The sequence below is a fragment of the Xiphophorus maculatus genome, chromosome 21 (genome assembly GCF_002775205.1).
Source record: "Xiphophorus maculatus strain JP 163 A chromosome 21, X_maculatus-5.0-male, whole genome shotgun sequence".
Taxonomy (NCBI): Eukaryota; Metazoa; Chordata; class Actinopteri; order Cyprinodontiformes; family Poeciliidae; genus Xiphophorus; species Xiphophorus maculatus.
In genome coordinates this window covers 15,092,206-15,110,903 of record NC_036463.1, presented here as the reverse complement: position 1 = coordinate 15,110,903, position 18,698 = coordinate 15,092,206, and the positions used below count along the sequence as shown (strand labels likewise).

The window sequence follows — 18,698 nt, the reverse complement described above, 5'->3', positions numbered from 1 at the left end:
AACTCAGTTCAGACTGCTTAGGTGCTGAACTTTTACTATTCAATTAATTTTAACCTGGCTAAATTGAATTAACTACATCCTGCTGAACATGAACTAGTTCAACACAGTTTAAAAAAAATTCTAAATAATTTATTAAATTACAATTAGGTCAGTCAACTTACCTGAATGGGAGTTGACTTGGAAAATGTGTTTGTAGTAAATCAATGAGAGAACATGTGTGATATTCTAGTTAGGAAAAAAATGGATGGAAAGTAACAATGGGTGATGTTATGTCAAAGCAAAGAAAAACAAATATCAGGGAGAAGTGATAAAGTAAATGGAAGAATAGAGTCCTGACTTCAGTTATCTCACTCACTTGTGGGACAGAGCTCTGCCTCATTTTACCCAGCGGGCGCAAAACGATTTTTATCATAGAAACAGATTAAACAAAAGCTCTACACCGACTCTGTCAATGAAGTTGCTGTTTATTTATTTCACATTTCTTTGACTCATGTTCTCATTATTTTCTAGAAACACTAACGAAGAACTGCAGATAATGTTCCCATCATAATCCTTTGTTTGAATAAATGTTGCCCAGACAGGAGAAATAATTCTGCCACTAAAATATACAAAAAGAATACAAATTTGAAAGCTCCCTAGTGGTTATCCTCCTGGTTAACGTTATATCTTCTGAAAATTTAAAATGTAGTGTAAATCCTTGTAAGAGGAGCTCAGCGTATAAAGCTACTGCATTGCACACTTCATCACGCACCATGTCTCTCTGTGACCAGCGGGGAACCTGGCCTTTATGCAGCCTTTATCTCTCATTCATAGCTGCACCTGTGTTCCCTGTGATCATTCATCTAAGAAAAACAAAACAGAACAACAAGGAAGACCAAGCTAAAATAGACCTTCTTACCATGGGAGACCAAGCAGGGCGTTCTGCCTTGCTGCTATAGCAACCAGCAGGTCAGGGGTTGCCATGACACCGAAGTGTTATCAGACTGAGGTCAAATGTTGATTTATTGTGGAGTGAGCGAGGCTAAGTCTATTTAGGGAACTGTGCTCCAGGGTGCCATTACACAGTGAGATGAGGTTCTGACAGAAGCCTCCATAAATGCAAATTTCACAGTGAGAGTAGTTATCTGCTAATAATTCACACCTCTTCATTTCTTATAGGCTCATAATTAAGCAGTACTATAGCAGATTTACGCGATTACACTCTGCAGAGTTTCAGGAAATGCCACCTACATTTAAATCAAGTATGACTGTTGATCAGTTGCACAACAAGGGCTGAAAAAGGACTGGAGTAATATTGTGAATGATTCAGAGGGTTGGGACAAATAACTACTGAAATAAATCCCTGCCATCTACAAAACATACAAAATATTTGTTCAGCCTACAACATAAGCTTTCATTCCAAAAACATAATTTTGCACATTGCAGGTCATTGCAGCTTTCAAAGATCATTTATCCACTAGAAATCCCTGAGGAAATGATAACATTAATGTTTCCATTAAATTAAATGACAGTGTTCATTATGATTTGGAAGACTTAAAACCATCAAGAAACGTATCAATTTACAATAAAAACAATTACTCCGATCTTCCAGTTTTGCAAATAAGTTATGGTCTCTTTATTTTAAAATGATCTAAATCAATGTGTTTCTTCAGGACAAATAGAAAATGGGAATTCCTTTCACTTGCGTGTTGTCAATAGGCGGAGACTCGTAAAGTCACTTTCACATTAGTAATTGTTCATCTAGGTGGCAAGTAGGAAACCATTAGCATGGCAGACTGGGTCATTTTAAGCTCACACAAGAACTCTGCTTTTCCCCTGGAAAAAAAAAAAATCATTCTCCTTTGAAACGAGTAATAGTCTTCTTGAAGCCCTTACAAATTTCACCGGTCTACACATATCTTGTGCAGCTGGTAAGAATGGGAGACAAAGTAACTACACAGAGTCACAATAAATGGGGTCCTGTGGAAATAACTCCCTATGTTTTTCTCAATCTCTTTCCAGACACTCGGCAAAAGTGGTGAAAGCAGCCTCTCAAGTCCTCAGCAGTATGTGGCAGTACAGAGACCTGCGCTCCCTCTACAAAAAGGTAGGTGTGTGTGTGTGGTGAACTGTGTTCTCCTGCATTTGTGGGTTCTGAATCATGCTGTACCACTTTTGTTCTGTTAAATATCTTTAGTTTCAATTTGCGTTGAGTGTGGAATATTGTTTTCTTGCCAGATTTAAATCTCAAATGACTTGTATCTTTTCCTGTCGTTCTACATACATTTGTCTCATGAAAAATAAATATAAAAAGCTAAGTCAGAGCCATACAACAGACCTAGTTTGGCGGTGATAGCACTTCTGTGTAATAGATTTCTTGACAACATAGTAATTAGAAAAATTGTTCTATTTAGAAATCTGGCCTTGGAGCCTGATGGCTTTTTGTTTTCACTAAAGCAGATGGCGAGGCCGATTCTCTAATAGAAACATGTCAATGAAGCTAATGAAATACACATATCCATCCTGCATTTTGTCGGATGGACAGCTAATTATTTACTCTTCCAGGCTTTTCTATTCTTTGATGAATTTCTTCTTGATTTTGTTGTCTTTTCAGGAACAATTTATTTGTAGTTTAATTGTGAAACCGTGTAATTATGAGTGACCAATGAGCTTTATATATAAAAACTCAGCAACACATCATCAAAGAGTTTTATATAATCTGTTTGGGACTTCAGAATTCTGCCAGAAACGCCTAATAGGGAAACATTGCAATAAATAGGAAATGGCGGCATGTCAAAAAAAATACAACTTCATTGTTATTATTATTATTATTATTATTATTATTATTATTATTATTATTATTATTATTATCAACTAATAATGTAAAAACCAGTATGATCAATTGCTGAGTTTGAGCGTGATAGGAAATGTATTGCATACTTAGTTGAGGAAATAGTTTTGTATTTAAGCAAATGTTGTGCTTAATGCTCTGATTGCCCGCCATGCTGTCTTAAAGTAAACGGTGATGGGACACAGATGTTTACCTCCGATATGGTTCCTTGTAAGAATGCAAAATTAGTTACGATTCCAACGAAATGTGTGCTGTCTGAAAGCTGTGTGAAAGAGAAGGAGCTTTCAATTTGCAAAGACAAGGGCTACTTAGGCTGAAGAGTAATATTCAAGGATAAAGATGAGATCAAGAGAGATTTCTCTCATTAAAGTTTCTTAATAATATTAAAGTATAAACTTTTAACTATGTGGTTTAAGAAAATATTCCCAAAATTCTGCCTGCGGTGAAACAAAATAAACTTGTAATTTAGTCCAGAGTACATCAATGAAGTTCTCTTATTTTTTCTCAAATTGTGGTAACTTCACTTTGGAATAGATGATCATTTATTTTATCTCTTGTCATTCAAGTAGCAAATAGGCATATTGAAGAAAGTCCTGTTTTATGGATACTCTACCTGAGTTGAGTATATTGCCTGCGATCCCAGCAGTTGGCAATGCAGCTTCCCCTGAATAACTGAGCATATCGTTACTTCCATACATCGTCAAGACTTATTTTCATCATGATCAAAAAACAGCACAAAGCCCAACATAATTGCCAAAAATAGACCTATTTTTCCTGGAGCAAGGCAGGCCACAGTAAATATAGAGGATCGTGATTAGTCTGTTTTCAAAAGTTATTCAGCAACTGGACATTTGCGTTTTGATGGTGATGTGTACATTTTGAATTGACTTTGATCTCCAAACATAAGACCTTGTAAAGTGCTTCTGATTTACAGTAGTTAGAATATAGTAAAAGTGGTAAAGGAAGGGAACTTGATGATTGTTAGAACCGTGTGCCAGAAGACAAAACATAGCAAACCTTCCCAAGTAAAATTTGCCATGCTGAGCATGTTCACCTACTTGCTGACACTAAAAGCAGCGGGGTTATTAAAATGGCTTGTCTTTGGTATCATGTAGACAACTGGGAAAGATGAAGCCACACAGATATTGATATAAGGTGCAAAAGGCTGCAGGTAAACTTCCTGCCTCAGCAGTTTGTACCTGCATGTCCTGCCGCCACATTGTCATTCTGTCTATTTCCATTTTGTACCTGTAGACAAACAATGTGTACTTCGCATTAGATACTCTTGCGTTTCAAGAATTTTTAGTGTATTGAGAAATATAATTTTAAAAAAAAGATCAAATTTGACATATAATTTATTTCTGCTGTTTGTTGTATTTGGGGAGATTTTATACTCTACACGTTTTCCAAAGTTTGATGCTTTTATGACAGATAATGGCCTTAAATCAAACCAAAAAGAATCTGCATTTTCAAAATTCAACCTTTGGATAATATTGATGAACTCACAGAACCATATGATGGATACTTTATCGTCAGTGTAAATACATGAGATGAATGCCCTCATTCAGACCATTGCACTTAACCGATAATCCTACTGCGCGAGAACACCAACACGTGTAACATTAGAGATGCTTTCAGGAGATGAAAGAAATTCACTGTAAAGCACCAGCTGTCAAAGTACAAAATATCCCTCAGACAGGAAAGAATCGATACATTGTCGGTATGAAATGTGGAAGACGGCTCCCTTTTGGATCTTAAGTCCCAAGCAGCAAAAATAAGTAAGAATTGACAAACAATTTAAAATGAGAAAAACTGTTTCTTTGGTTGTCATCCAACCATTTCGGCCCATGAAAAGTGTTCATCTGTCAAAGTACTTGCTTCTTGAGGTCAACCATGAACACATTTAAACAAAGGAGTAATAGAGCTGTGCTGGACACCAGCACAGCTGAGTGCCAGCATTTACAGAGGCGCCATGATCAATCACTTCATGTTAATCTTTCGAGTCCATTGTATGCCATTTTGCTCTTTTGTATTTTTTTAATTATGCACACATATACACTTACTCACAATAATGCACTTACAGGCTCATTGTTATTTAGCTAATTACGCAGACTGAATGTTGCAAAAACTGCAAGCCAATGGATACTGCTTTGAAGAGTAGTTCATAAAGAATGGCTCAGACTGTCAAAATGCAAGATAGCCATATACAGCCATGCATTTCTTTAAAGCTGGTGCATGATTTAAATAGTTGCATGCTTAATTTTTTAGGAGAACCACATTCTATAGAGTCCATGTATCATATGAGACACTTTTCTCTTCAGACCACAAGAGACATTTTTCTGCCTTTCAGCTTCACTAAAACTTCAAAGCTGTAATCACAGAATTTTGAAGTACTATTTGAAATTCTAAGTGGGAAATGCATGTTCTTTGTACATGCATATTTGAGCTGCATGTTTCCTCGCTCAATTAATTTTAATAACACCTCCCAGCTTATTGTAAATTTCATTGTTTAATTTCCAGGCATTTTGTTCTGGGATTGCTTGGCTAAATATTGAAACACTTCTTTTTTTTTTCAAACTTTTTATAATGCTGTTGCCTCTTCACTGGTTTTTTGAAGTATCTCCTATGCTGCATTGTGACATAGACAACCTGATAAGTTTGAACCAAATCAGCAGCAGCTTAAAGGTGCATTCATACCAGCCATATTGGTCCGCTTTAATCAAACTCTAATCTGTTTGCCTCGAAAGTCCGGTTGGTTTGTGCATGTGTGAATGTGCAATCAAACTCTGATGCGGAGGAAAAATAAAACACTGCTCTGCCCAAAAAAACCCTAGGTCTCTGTTCCATTTTTGTTTACATTTTGTGAAGAAGGAAGTTTCACTCAGCATAATTTTCAGAGATTTGTGTGTCATTTCCTTCAGTGATTCTTGGTGCAGCGCCTCCACAGATGAGCAGGTAAACAGGTTTTTCAAAGGGTTTGGTTCGTTTGACAGTGCAGTGTGATAGGGAAATGCACCAGGTGAAAATGTAACAAATGTTGCAATAATGGTCCCCAGTCGAACAGAGTCTACCAGAGTAGGAGGTGTGAAAACACCCTAAAAGTTGAACATATTTCTGGCCCATTTCTTTCTTTTTTTTTTATTTGACAATGAAGTAGAGGCTCATGCAATGTGTCTGAGAGTCAAAAATACCTGAATTTAGAAACCAGTGTGCTTCCCCACACCAGAAGTTTGGTTAAAAAAAGCAAAACACTGAATTCTCAAACTTATGCTGTGCAAAGTCTACTATGGGTTTATATATATATATATGTGTGTGTGTGGGTGTGTAGGCGTGTGTGTGGATTCAAACTGATGTAATATGCATTTAAAGATTTTTAGACAAAATACCTGAGAATATACTTTATGCAGTCCAATTTTGTAACTGTGGAAATTGTTGCCTTAGAGGACTTTATCACGAGAGTCCAGAGCTCAAAATAAGTGACTTCACTGCTAGTATCCTTGCATGACATATTAGGTCATGGGTGTTAGCTGCTAGAAAAATCCTATTAGTCTCCAATCCAAACATGGATTAACATGGAGTTTAGACAGGAGTGGAGTGGAATGTCACTGGAAAGTGTTTGGAAGCAAAACCAAAGGAGCTAAAAGGTGCAGGTTATGACATTGTGAAGTGGATTTCATGATTTATATAAATTTTTGTATATAGTTCAAAGACAAGATTGCTAGAGATGGCATATTTGTAGTTGTTTTGATAAGGAGAAATCTTTTAATCTGTAATGATTCGGTTAGTTTGAGACATGTCTCTAAAAGTTGTGTGCTTTGAGGTCTTGGGGTAATGAAAAAGTTTTGAAAAACACTGTCAAACAGCATGGAAGTAGATGTTTGTTTCTATATGAGTGGGTGTCTTTGAAAATGTGGGCTTTAAAAGAAAATTGCAGTAAGAAGAGTTAATCACATCCTGCAACGGTGCCAGGCTGAAAGAGAGGGTGAAAGAAAAGAGAATCGCCTCATATTGGATGGCAGGCCTGCATAACAGCGTTTGAACTTGAAGGAGAAGTTGGAAACCTATGAATAAACACTAACTCTGTATGAAAATACCATCTGAGATCACTTGAAAGACCTCTGATGCAAGAGTCATTAATAAACCAAAGCCTAAATGTGTTTGTATCAACACAGACACTGACTTTAGGATAAAGCATGTATAATAGTCTCCAGCGTGCAGTAAAGGACTACTTTTACCAGTTAATTTGGTCTCTGACAGAATGTGTCCTCACTTAGAATGCGTGTGTGTGTATGCGGGCTTGTGCGTGGGTGTGTGTTGGGTGTAGCTGTGCATGTCGCAGCTCATCTCCAGCTTCTAGGAGGGTAGCTGCGGGTCATCTTTTAAATAAACGACAAATGAACAGCCCTGTTCAACAGGGGATTTCCACTGAAAACAGGGAACCGAAGCATGGTCACTTTGTAAATAAACCTACTGTGCTAATAGGACCAGAAGGAACAAATTCTTTGAATCATCCCAAACAAACATATGCACCCTTCCTCCCTGTCCTAACACTGAATTTCATATTCACAGAGTTGCACTTTGTCGTGTCCCTGTTCAGCCTCATTTCTTGATAAATGATCTGTCTTGGATGCTTAATCAGACACATTCGCTCTCACGCACGTAGAAATGCCCATACATTATGCATACATCACAATCTCACACAACTCGGACCCCACACATGTAACAGATGGAGTTCAGGGTCAGGGAGTTGCTGTGTTTGTCATACATGCAACAGATTTACAATACGTTTCAGGGATTCATAATTTATTATGTGCTTGTGCCATTTGAGTTGAGTGAGAAATTTGTGTTTGATGTCTGTGTGTGAGGTCACTGATTGCAGTCCAGAATGCTCAAGATGTTCCTGTAAATTGAACAAATGCATCTGTAAGGAGTAGTGTTATATAGTTTAGTTGCATATAAAAATTCTTGTTGAATACAGAGCTGTTCAAATATGCTTGTGTGGTGACATGCTATTGTCACCACACAAGCACAGAGTTACTTAATTTTGTGCAGCTTTTATTACAGATGCGCCAATCAGATTTAGCTGCTAGCCTCCAATTTCCTTTTCAGTTTTGTAGACTGTAATCTGACATACTTTGAATAAACGGTGAAAAAATTAACTTTTAAACCCCACAATAGATATTAAAGCAACCATAGATCCAATAAGTACCGTTTTCTGGTTTCTCTCTGATGTTCAGCCTCTCTGTGTTAGGTGAACAGAGACAGAAGACTGCTAAGTTAACCCCCTGTTAGTGTGGAGACTACAAGACTGCTTAGAAAGTCAGAAAGGCAGTATTGTGGTCCACATCTGTGGTAAGGATGTCTGCAAATAAAGTACAACTGTGTTATCTAGGTCAATCTCTTAAAGAGCAAAAAACAGGCAACAACACAGAAAGATGTAAAGGTCAGAGGCACATAAATCCTGCGAGAGCAGGTGGAACATGTGTGAGTAAATCACTCACAACTATAAATCTCACAATCTTAGTGTGAAATGAGTAGGAGGGCATGCAAGAATTAGAGGAATGAACAATAAAAAAAATCTTCAATGGTCAGTGAGATACAGAGGGAATCCACCTCTTACTGTGCGTAACCTTTTTTAAAATTTGTGCCATAATGGCTTTCTGGCATTAGTGGTGCTAGACCCAACACCCCCCAGACACCTCACCCCGCACACACGTACATGCCAACTCACCTCATTTGTTAAGGCACTAATCGCTTTTTACCTCACAGTTCTGTGACCTTCAGCTGACTATCCAGTGATGGTGAGAGCAACAGGCAGACTGGTTGCCTAGAAACCCACTTTCTTTGTGTTTTCCAGTTCTTACAGTGGGAGCTGAAGGTAAGTGGGTGGGAGGAGAAGGAAAAAAAAAACTGATGAAAAGTGTAAAATAGGTGAGAATTAGTGAGACCTACACTCAGAGAATTAATTGGCTACTTTTGCAAGGCATTGCAGGTACTGTATGTGGATATTGTTGTTGTTTTCATCTCTCTTTATTTTATTTCATTTTTTTAACTGGTAGATTTGTGTCTTAGGGTTGAGTTTTACCTTGCTTATTTCTAGTTCTTTCACCCATCACCAGGGCCTTGTTTTGGAAAGAAATGTATACATTTTCGGTGGGCACTGCTGCTTTTCTGGTTGGCATTTTGTTGATATAAACATTGATATTTTCTACCAATCATTCAGAGTGAATCTACAATGACTTGCCAACTGTGGGTGAAAAAAGAAAATGTTAAATTAACTTTGTCATTATCTGCTGAATAAAAACTATTTTATTGGAGATTTTTATGTTTTGTCATCTATTTGCCCTACATGGGACATAAACATCCTAAAAAAAGACACAATTATTATACAGTTTAGGTATTGCTGTTTTGCTCTTAGAGGACCTGGAGGAGCCCTGTGGCTCATTCCTTGGCCCCATTTGTGAGCTACATCCGTCATCTGCACACTACATATATCACTCTGCAAAATACATTCATCATTCAATATTCAGTGACCGTGTTCACTTGAGTGGCCTGACAGTCTGACAGTATCCAGTCACACAGCAGTCCAGAGTGCTGCAAGAAGGTTACATTGTGTTTAATGAGATTTGTTGTTGGGGCGAAGGAGAACCAAAATGTGAAATGAGGCGAGTGAGAAGACTGAAGGACTGCTGAAAAAAGGAGAGGTAAAGAAAAAAGAGTGGTAGAAACTACCTTTGTACTACTATGCGTCAAAAGATCCAGTTTTCTATTAGTTGTTAGAGCGCTGTCAGAAAATAGGGCTGCATGAACTTCAGCCCACTTTTCACTCTCACGTCTGTACCTCTATGCATATTGTTACACTTTTTCTCATCACCTCTTTCCATCCTTATTCCACTACTTCCACCTACCCCAAAACCTTCTCTCTCTCTCTCTCTTTTTACTTTGTGCCATATTTTCTATCTTCCTCAGCTCTTACCCTGTTTGTTCTACATTCCGCACTGTCTGTCTCATCTTCTCCACCTCTGAGTTGTCTTGTTCTCCTTCCATTCATGTCCTTGCACAAAGCTGCCTTGTACTGAAGGGATTCACCTCTCCAATGTCCTTACAGTCACCACTTTCCCACATCTGAGAGCTGTAGACGTTAAAGCCGATGAAGGGGCATGTCCACATTATCTTCTATCATCTGCTTGTGCTTTAGGTTTTTTTTGGGTAGCCAATTATCTTGATGCTAAATTAAATTTGGTTCCAGCTCTGTGATTGTTGTTGACTCTTGTAATCCATTTTCATGAGAACTGTTCTGCTCCGATCACTGTTAAACTAATACAAAGTCACCGGCTTAGCTATAACAATGCTTGAGCGAGTATTATTTGTTCTATTTTTTCCACTGTTGTGTTTTGATGCTTTCTGACCTAAGAGTTCATAGAGATGTCTGAATGTGTACACGTTTATGGGAACTTGTGATATGCTTATATCATGTCATGTAGAATAACTTTAAATGTGATATTTCAGTTTCATTATAAATCGCTCTGAGTCAGCTCTTCTGAATTATTGTTGAAGCCATTGTGGAATTGCCACCACCTGCTGCACACTAATCAAATGTTCTGCTTGAAATACCCCATGGTAGCTTGTACTCTTTTCTTTTGACGGAAGATAAAAATCAACTTGGTTTCAATTTGTTAAGTTTTAATGATTCCTTTGTGTAGTTGTACCAAAAACATGAAAAATATACAGACCTCTAACAATATGTAACATGCTCAATAATGTTGGTTGGTGCAAATAAACTCTAATCAGTAAATTTTTTCTCTGTTGTGTGTTTATTTTCTAGGACGGTTACTCCCAGCATCATTTTGTGGGTTCTGCATCAACAATAGAGAGAGACAGACAGAGGCCCTACTCTTCTTCACGAACTCCCTCCGTTTCTCCCATCAGGACATCCCCAAATAATCGCTCCGGTGAGGAAAACATCCTGCATACATGCATCCGTACAGTATCACATTCCAGCTTGTTTAAATTAAGTTTGTTTTGGTCCACAATCCATTTCAGATGAACTTTCAAGCCAGCCCAAAAGAAGCGTAGAATCCACAGAAACAAGCTCTTGTCCATTCAGAGGGAACCAAACATTCTTGGTGTCATTGTCCATTTGGAAGACACATTTGTGTCTCAGGTGTAGCTTCCTGGCTGATGTCCTGACATTGTTACTTCAACAATTCCACCTAATGTTCTTTACCTATTATGCTATTGATATTATGAAGTGTACCAGTCTATTCTGTAACTACAAATCCCCACAATATGATGCTGCCGTCCCCAGGCTCCATAGTTGGGATGGTCTTCTCAGACTTAATTTTTTTCTCCAAATAGGGAGAAAAATGACGGTCATCACTGCCAAACACTTCAATTTCAGTTGCATGAAATCCCAGAGCTTATCATCAAAATTAAAGAACTTAGTCGCTGAATGAAATTGCAGTTGTATTGTTGCTTTTTTATGTTTCTGGAAGATTGCTTTCTTACTTCATTCTATAAGATGACTCTCTTACAAGCTTAAGCCAGCATCTTCACAAGGTTTCTAGCTTCTCCATGATGTCATTTGAAAAAAATAAATTGGTTCTTCTTAATTTAACTCAAATCTAAATCTTATACAGTGCTGACATCATTGTCTGGGCTTTTCCAAATTGTTACAATACTTAGAAAATGTATTTTATCTAAACTTCTGAAAAAAATAATAGGATGGAATAGAGTAGAATTAAAACCTTCTTTTATGTTTCACAATGGGAATAACTAATGTGCAATCAGAGCAGGAAAATCCACAATATAAAAGCAGAATAAAAAAAAACACACACTGTGAATTAGGGACAAAATTTCAACATAAAAACTAAAAGATAGTGTACTCCACTCCAAAAGAATGTTCAACTAAGTAGGTTAATCTAAAAATGTACAAAATATAATGCGTATTTGAACATTAAAAAGACAAAATTAAATAATATTTCATTACTCTTTATTTATAAAATAGTAATTATTGTGCACATTCTAAACCAGAACAGCTTAAACTTTCAATCAAGGGAGCTAAGAAGGTGAAACCTATTTTCATATCATGCATGTAAATATCACGTTCAAACCGTATCTGTGTCACATCTAAATTTATTTACATTTGTGATTTTTTTTTTTTTTACACAATAAAATTGAAAAAAAAAATGCAAATATGTAAAACCTGACATGCAGACACATCGATTAGCCAGTAGCATCAACATTCACCAGTCCATCAGTTTTATACTAAGACCAAATAGCTCCTGGCATCAGTGCTTGCTGTCTATTGGCTGTCATGCTATGAACTATGATTATCATTAGCCTTTAGCCTTAGCCCACTGGCCTTCATGCTTTGCACGAGTGCATTAGCATTAGCTGTTAGCATTGGTAGTAGAAGAGCCTTTAGGTGTTCTTTCTCCACACTGGGCTTAGCAAGCTGATGAGGCAGAAAAGTATTTTTCCTTCCTCCCGGCTTAGAGAGGTCTTCAAGGACCCTGCTGAGAGAGAGAGAGAAACAGAATAAGTGAGGGACAAAATAAGTGTGTGTGTGTGTGTGTGTGTTGTGTGCAAGCATTAGGAAACAGAGACGGAGGAAGGGATGCGATAAACAGAGAGGGAGATAAAAAGAAGAAAAATACAACATAGAGACAAGAAGGATTGAGGGATGGTGCAGGGAGGAGGCTGTGAAGGCTCTGGATTTGACTTTGGCAAGTGACATTGGGAGTGGTTTTGTGTTTATGATACCATGGAGTTGAGGGGCTAAAACGCTAAATTACTGGATGTGACTCTTCATCCTCCTTCCTCTGCTTTGTACACACCCTGTCTCCCACTCCCCTCTCGTGCTTTTAACTCGTCGTCTCACTTTCTCCTCTTGTCCTTCTTCAACTGCACCTGTTCGCAGCAATCCTCACCTCTTGCTTCTAATCTCTTACTCCTTCTCGACCACACACTCGCCAAGGCACGCACGCACACACCCACGCGCCCCGCACCTCCCCCCCATCCCCCCACGCACACACACCCCCGCACGCATTAGTATCTCCTCACTGCATATGCTCCAGACTGCAATCCGAGTCCTCAGAGATGGATCAAAGCAAAAGGGTGTAATGAAGGCATGCAAGCGCATTGGGAAAGGAGGAATGAAAGAGTTGATGTGAGAAGAGAATGATAAAACCGTGAAAGAGGAGCTGAGTTAAGGGGCTGAAAGACAGAGAGGGCAGCAAGGAATGCAGAGGGAGAGACCTATGCCTCCCTCATGGCCACCACAGGGTACCAGAATGTTTTACCCTTATACAGTCAGACTGAAGGCCATGACAACCAGACACTACTGGCCAACCTCCCTTGGTTACTGTAACCAGTGATAACCTTTTCCTTGTGGGAAACTGGCAGGTTTAATATTTCAACTTTTGGAATCCGACAGAGTGTAATGATTGAATTAGTGCAAATGTCTTGCAGCATAAAAAGCATTGCGCTTACACAAAGTTTTGTGTATGTGGAACACACATACATGTTTTAATGTGTGCATGTATTTTTTTCAATATCTAAAACAAGAATACAAAAAAATACATCAAGTAATATGCACCGTTAAAAATGAACTCTAGACGCCTGATTCCAAACAAATTTACCAACTCTAGTGATGGTTATCTGCTTCAACGGCAGTCAAATTCAGGCATGTTCATCAGATTAAACGTAGCTTCTGAAAATAACTACAAAAACTTTTCTAATATTTCTAATACCCACATCATAGTGATGTATTTTTTTTTAAAATACATCACTATGATGTGGGTATTAAAAAAAATACCCACATCGTAAACACCCACTCTCTAAAAAAAAAGAGAGAAATACTCTCTTTTTTTTTAGAGAGTATTTCTCTCTAAAAAAAGAGAGAAAAGAAATATATGGATTTACTTTTACAATTATAATGCGTGAAGAAATGACACAGCACAAATTACTCTTTATATTGATGTTAGGTTGAAATTCAGTAAAACTAAGGTTAAACACCATTATTGGAACTGACTAACATATAATGTATTAAAGAATGTATCGATTGATGTCTTCAAGTTAAGATTCAGTAAAAATCTCAATAGGATTCCTTGTGTGTTTTATTGCTTTAAGTGTGTTTTATCTATGGCAGGGTTTGGGCCCTGTTTGTGGCCTGTCAAGATAATGTTCAAGGGCTCTTTATGTGATAATTTGGTATTACATAATTCAGGACTTGACCCGGCTGTTGGCAAGCATGTTTTCTTGATCAATATCTCGACAGTTTCAGATTTGTATAATTTACAAGCGCTTTACACACACAAAGAACACAAGGAAATTGAATATATTGTGCGGACTGAGGTATTGTACACCAGATGCAAAATTTGATATTCCAATAACATGCCCATAAGTGTGCGCTTGAATTCCCAGACGTTCCTTAACGCGCTGGAGGTGACCCTTTCTGCTGACAAGCTAAATGATGAATAATGAGTGCGCACCTTGACGACACACACACACACACCCCTGCAAACACAAGCAGGCGGAATGTGAAGGCTTCTGCTGTTCTGGGTTTATTGCTCTCATTAATGCCTGCATCCGTTTGTGTGTGTGCGCGCGCACGCGTGCAGCAAGCGCTCCTGCCTCCCCCAGAGAGATGACGAGTCTGAAGGAACGCAAGATAGACTATGATTCCACGGCAACCAACGCTGGTTTCCATAGCAACAAAGGAGAGCATACATCCCGGAAAGACGGCATGGCAGGTGTGTGTGCACGTAGAGAGAGAGAGACAAAGTAGAATTAAATTATTTTATTTTAATCGCCTGATTCATCTTTTTATTCCATTTCCCCTTTCACCTATCAGTTATATTTCCTTTTTAACCTCCCTTTTTTTTACGTTTATATTTTTACTTATTGCTTTCTTCAATCTTGAACACACTTTGCTTCATCCCTACACCTATAAATTAGTTCTGCCCTTGCCTTCCAACCAGCTGCTACTATCACTAATACTCCCCTCTTCTCCATTTACTTTTTTCTTTTCTGTGATTACCATTCTCTGTAAGCCTCTTATGTTTCACCTTTAATTTGTACTTCCAATGTTTCTGTTATTCTGTAGTTTTTTTTTATTTTTTATATAATGCCTGACTTTTAAATAAGCTGCCTGAAGTATTTGTGCCTTACTTGTTTGTAATTAGTTTATGCAACAACAGAGTTCTTTGCTTAAAAACAACAAAAAAAGAAAGCAAAAAGATACGAATGGTTACCAGTGATGATGGTAGATGTAATTTAACAAATGTGTGTGCGTTGTTTTGATTTTGTTTTGTTTTTTTCATCCATAAAGTTCAAGTCTCCTGCGGGTCATCTACGTTGTTCCGAAACTCTTACCTGACTGCCAGCGATGAAATCAAGCAAAACCAGGTGGGTTTATAGATATAAGTGCACAGTTTTATTTACATCCACAGTTTTTCAGTCTCTCAGAAATGCACGTATTTCATCACAGCTCTCCTAAACTGGCAAATGCTGTCATAATAAGGTGCTTATTAGGAAAGATTACAGCAGAATGGAAGAGGCACAGCAGATCAAAATAACAAGGTGTCTCGCTGTGATAAGAGATGCCCTGGCAGAGTTTGCAGCGGATGTTCACCCTCAGCTCAGGCATTCTTAAACCACCGCAACCAGGAACAATACCCGACTGGCAATTAAAGCTGTTATCCCGTTTGATTGCACTAATTATTTGCCTCTGTTTAATGTCTCTGCCGGTGAGGAGGGAGGGATAACAGAAGGCATCTCGGTCTTTGAATTGGGAGAATTAAAAGTAAAAAATAAATAAATAAAATTGGGTGGATCTCTTAAAATTCTAATTAAAGTTTGAGTTCGTTCAACTTTCACCGCTACTGGTTGAACTGAAGTGAATAAGTGTAATGAGTTTTTGAAGCGATAGGTTTTTTTGCGCAACACTGATGCACACAAACATAGCTTACCCGTGTGAGAGCGAGGTGTTGGATCTAAATTGCCCTACCACTGCCTGCCTGTAATAGAGAATTCACAGCATGAGTTCTTGTCCCTCTTCTGCCTGCTTTTTAAACCCTCTTTCTTTTGTTTTTTTCCTTTCCACCCGACCCCCTGCTTTCCATTTTGCTTTACTTCTCTCCTATTTTTCACTTTGTTCCCAACTACTCCAACTCCTGCGACTCTGTCCGCGCCTTCTGCACTTACCCCACTTGCCACATCCAAACCCCTCCGCCCCACCAGAGTCCAGCCCCGCCCTGCGTTGTGCCGCCTCTGCCCCAGCAGGACAGCCCGTCAGCAACCATGCTAAAAGACTACGACCTCTACCCCCCTCCTCCCTCATTCCCCCAGCCGCAGCCACCACAGCCTCCACCTCACAGCCAGAGTCGGAGCTTTGACGAGACCTACTACGACGATCCAGGACCGCCGCCTGCACCGCCGCAGCTGCAGGCCCAGCCTCAGGCCCAACCCCAGCCACCTCCAAACGCCACCGGACCACCGCGAGACCCCCGGGAGGACCTTCGAATGCACCTGGGCCTCAAGTCGACTGGCAACTACGTAGACTTCTACTCAGCCTCACGGCCGTACAGCGAACTGAACTACGAGACAAGCCACTACCCGGCTTCGCCTGATTCCTGGGTGTAGTGGGAGGGAGGGAGCAAGAGAAGGTCTGTGTGTGCTTGTGTGACAGGGATTATTTTTTGCAGGAGATTATTAGCAGACTAAAACAAGGTTAATCTAAGTGGCAGTTTGGAAAAAAAAAAAAAAAAGACCTTAAAATGTGATAGGAAATTTGTGTTTTTAAAAAATAGCTGGGAATGAGTTCGATGGAGCAAGAAGGGAAATCAAGCAGAGTGACAAAGAGAAACTGTGCATGTGCATGCCAACATTTTTTTATTATTATTATTTTTTCTAGACCACCTTACCTTTTTTAAAGTTAGCTCCATTTCATCTCAAATTGGAGTAAGTGGGAGTTGATATGAAGAAGTGCAGCTTGTATAAGAAGTGGGGAAAAATGTGGGAGTGTATGTAAATGCCTTGAGTGGAGGGATCAAGAAATAATAGGGTGCTGATGAGGAAAGGCTCTCACTCTGTGGAAGCAGGAAGTGTTCTGACCTTCTATTGCCGTCAGAGATGGAGAGACATGAGAGACCGAGATGGCATGAGCGTTTTCAAGGAGGTGAGGAAAAATAAAAGCACAGAGAAAAATGGAAGCACACCAGCCTCAAGGGAAGAAGTGGATGTTTACCATTTCACCAAAGTGACAAACGTAGCACTGCTTTTATTCAATACTTTTTTTTTTTTTGTTGCCAAGACCTTGCTGCGTGTAGAGTCTTTGAAATTTGTTTTCAAAGAATGTCATTTCGAAGAGACTGTAGGTCTTTTGTTTTTTTATTTTATTTTACATTTGTTGTTTTTCTTTCTACTTTTTTATATTTACACATTCTTATTTCCTGCATATGCCTAAAAATGGGATTTAATGTGTATATTACACGTTTTGGATGGACTGCTCATAAAAATCCAGATTTTTATTTTCCGACTGAAACAACAAGCGAATTTTAAAAAAAGCGAAACATGAACACGGCAATCAGGAAAGACGGGCTAGCTGTGAGTGGACAAATGTTGCTTTTTTTTATTATTATTATTCCCTCATTTTATCCCGGGCCTGAGAGGAATCCCTGCCATGGTTGTGATTTGCTCACTCCATCAATTGCAATTTCTCAAGGGGACATAATCAAACATCAAGAGCATCTTAAAGGCTGCGAGAGCATGGAACTGGCAGAGCAGCGGCACTCGGAGTCCTAATCAAGAAAAGTGCTTTTTTTGTTCACTGCCAAAAGAGTATATAGATGTATGTTTAAAGCACACTCTTATGTCTTTGGAAAGGACTGCTGTTTGACTTTGGGTGGGGGGGTAATACTTTCGACAGTGTTAACATTCAGTAATTCCTTTTGCATCAAAACTCGTCCGTTTGGCCAAATCCACCTGTTCATGTCGGTGTACAGTAGAAGTAAAGAAAAGGAGACACATCACATTGTGCCAAACTTTGACAGATTAAGGTCCTAGAAGACTTCACGGGGAGTTTTGTCAAGGTTTACAGACATTAACTCGATGGCTGTCTCTTTTGTTTGTAACTTTGATTTTCTTGTGCTTTAATCAGGTGAAGCCGTACTTATTGCTGGGGGATTGTGGGCACCTTCTCCCTCCCGTAGTTGTACAGATCTGCCTCTCCGTTCCGGCCGAGCATGTGTGGGCGTGCGTTTGGGACACGTGTGTGTTTACGTATACGTGCATGTGTGTGACAAGAATGCGTGGCCCCCCGTGTGTGTGCTCATGTAAACATGAGCGAGTGTATCTATGCATGCATGTGTGTAGTAGTGTGCGTATGCCTCCGTTTGGGGGGGTGTATGTGTGTGAGCGTTCCTGTGAAAAAAGATCAATGTCCAAACAAGGCATTCATACTGACAGTTTGTCCAGTTTTACAGCATAAAAATAAAGGTAAAAAAATTTTAAAAAATCACTAGAAAGATTGTTGAGACAGAAGACAAATCTATAAATACATGAACATAAATATAAATATATAATTATATAGATATATAATTTTTATGTGCTGATGTCGATGTCACTAATTGCAACAAATGTTCGCCGAAAACAAAAAAAATATGTTGTGTAAAACAGGACTCTTGTTCACTTGATCCAAACCGTAAAAATACTGATACGCCCCCCCACACCCTCCACTGTACACACACACACACACACACCCACACGCACAACCCCCCTACAGTCTAATCAAGACAAAACAGAAGTTCCACCTGAAGATGCTCTGGCTCGAGTTGTGTGTTATCGTGTGTCCATGCTTCTTAGA

At 38.9% G+C, this 18,698-nt stretch overlaps 1 protein-coding gene across 2 annotated transcripts in view; it reads left to right on the top strand.

Moving 5' to 3' along the window:
• LOC102235908 (catenin delta-2-like) overlaps window positions 1–18,494 on the top strand; it is a 220,967-nt gene extending 202,473 nt beyond the window's left edge. For both annotated transcript variants that reach the window (XM_023326505.1, XM_023326504.1), the window contains exons 21-25: window positions 2,002–2,086; window positions 10,656–10,782; window positions 14,455–14,586; window positions 15,165–15,241; window positions 16,076–18,494. In XM_023326505.1, the coding sequence (XP_023182273.1) occupies window positions 2,002–2,086; window positions 10,656–10,782; window positions 14,455–14,586; window positions 15,165–15,241; window positions 16,076–16,477 (823 nt within the window). In that variant the 3' untranslated portion in view covers window positions 16,478–18,494. The remainder of the gene's footprint in view (window positions 1–2,001; window positions 2,087–10,655; window positions 10,783–14,454; window positions 14,587–15,164; window positions 15,242–16,075) is intronic.
• The last annotated feature ends 204 nt before the right edge of the window (window positions 18,495–18,698 follow it).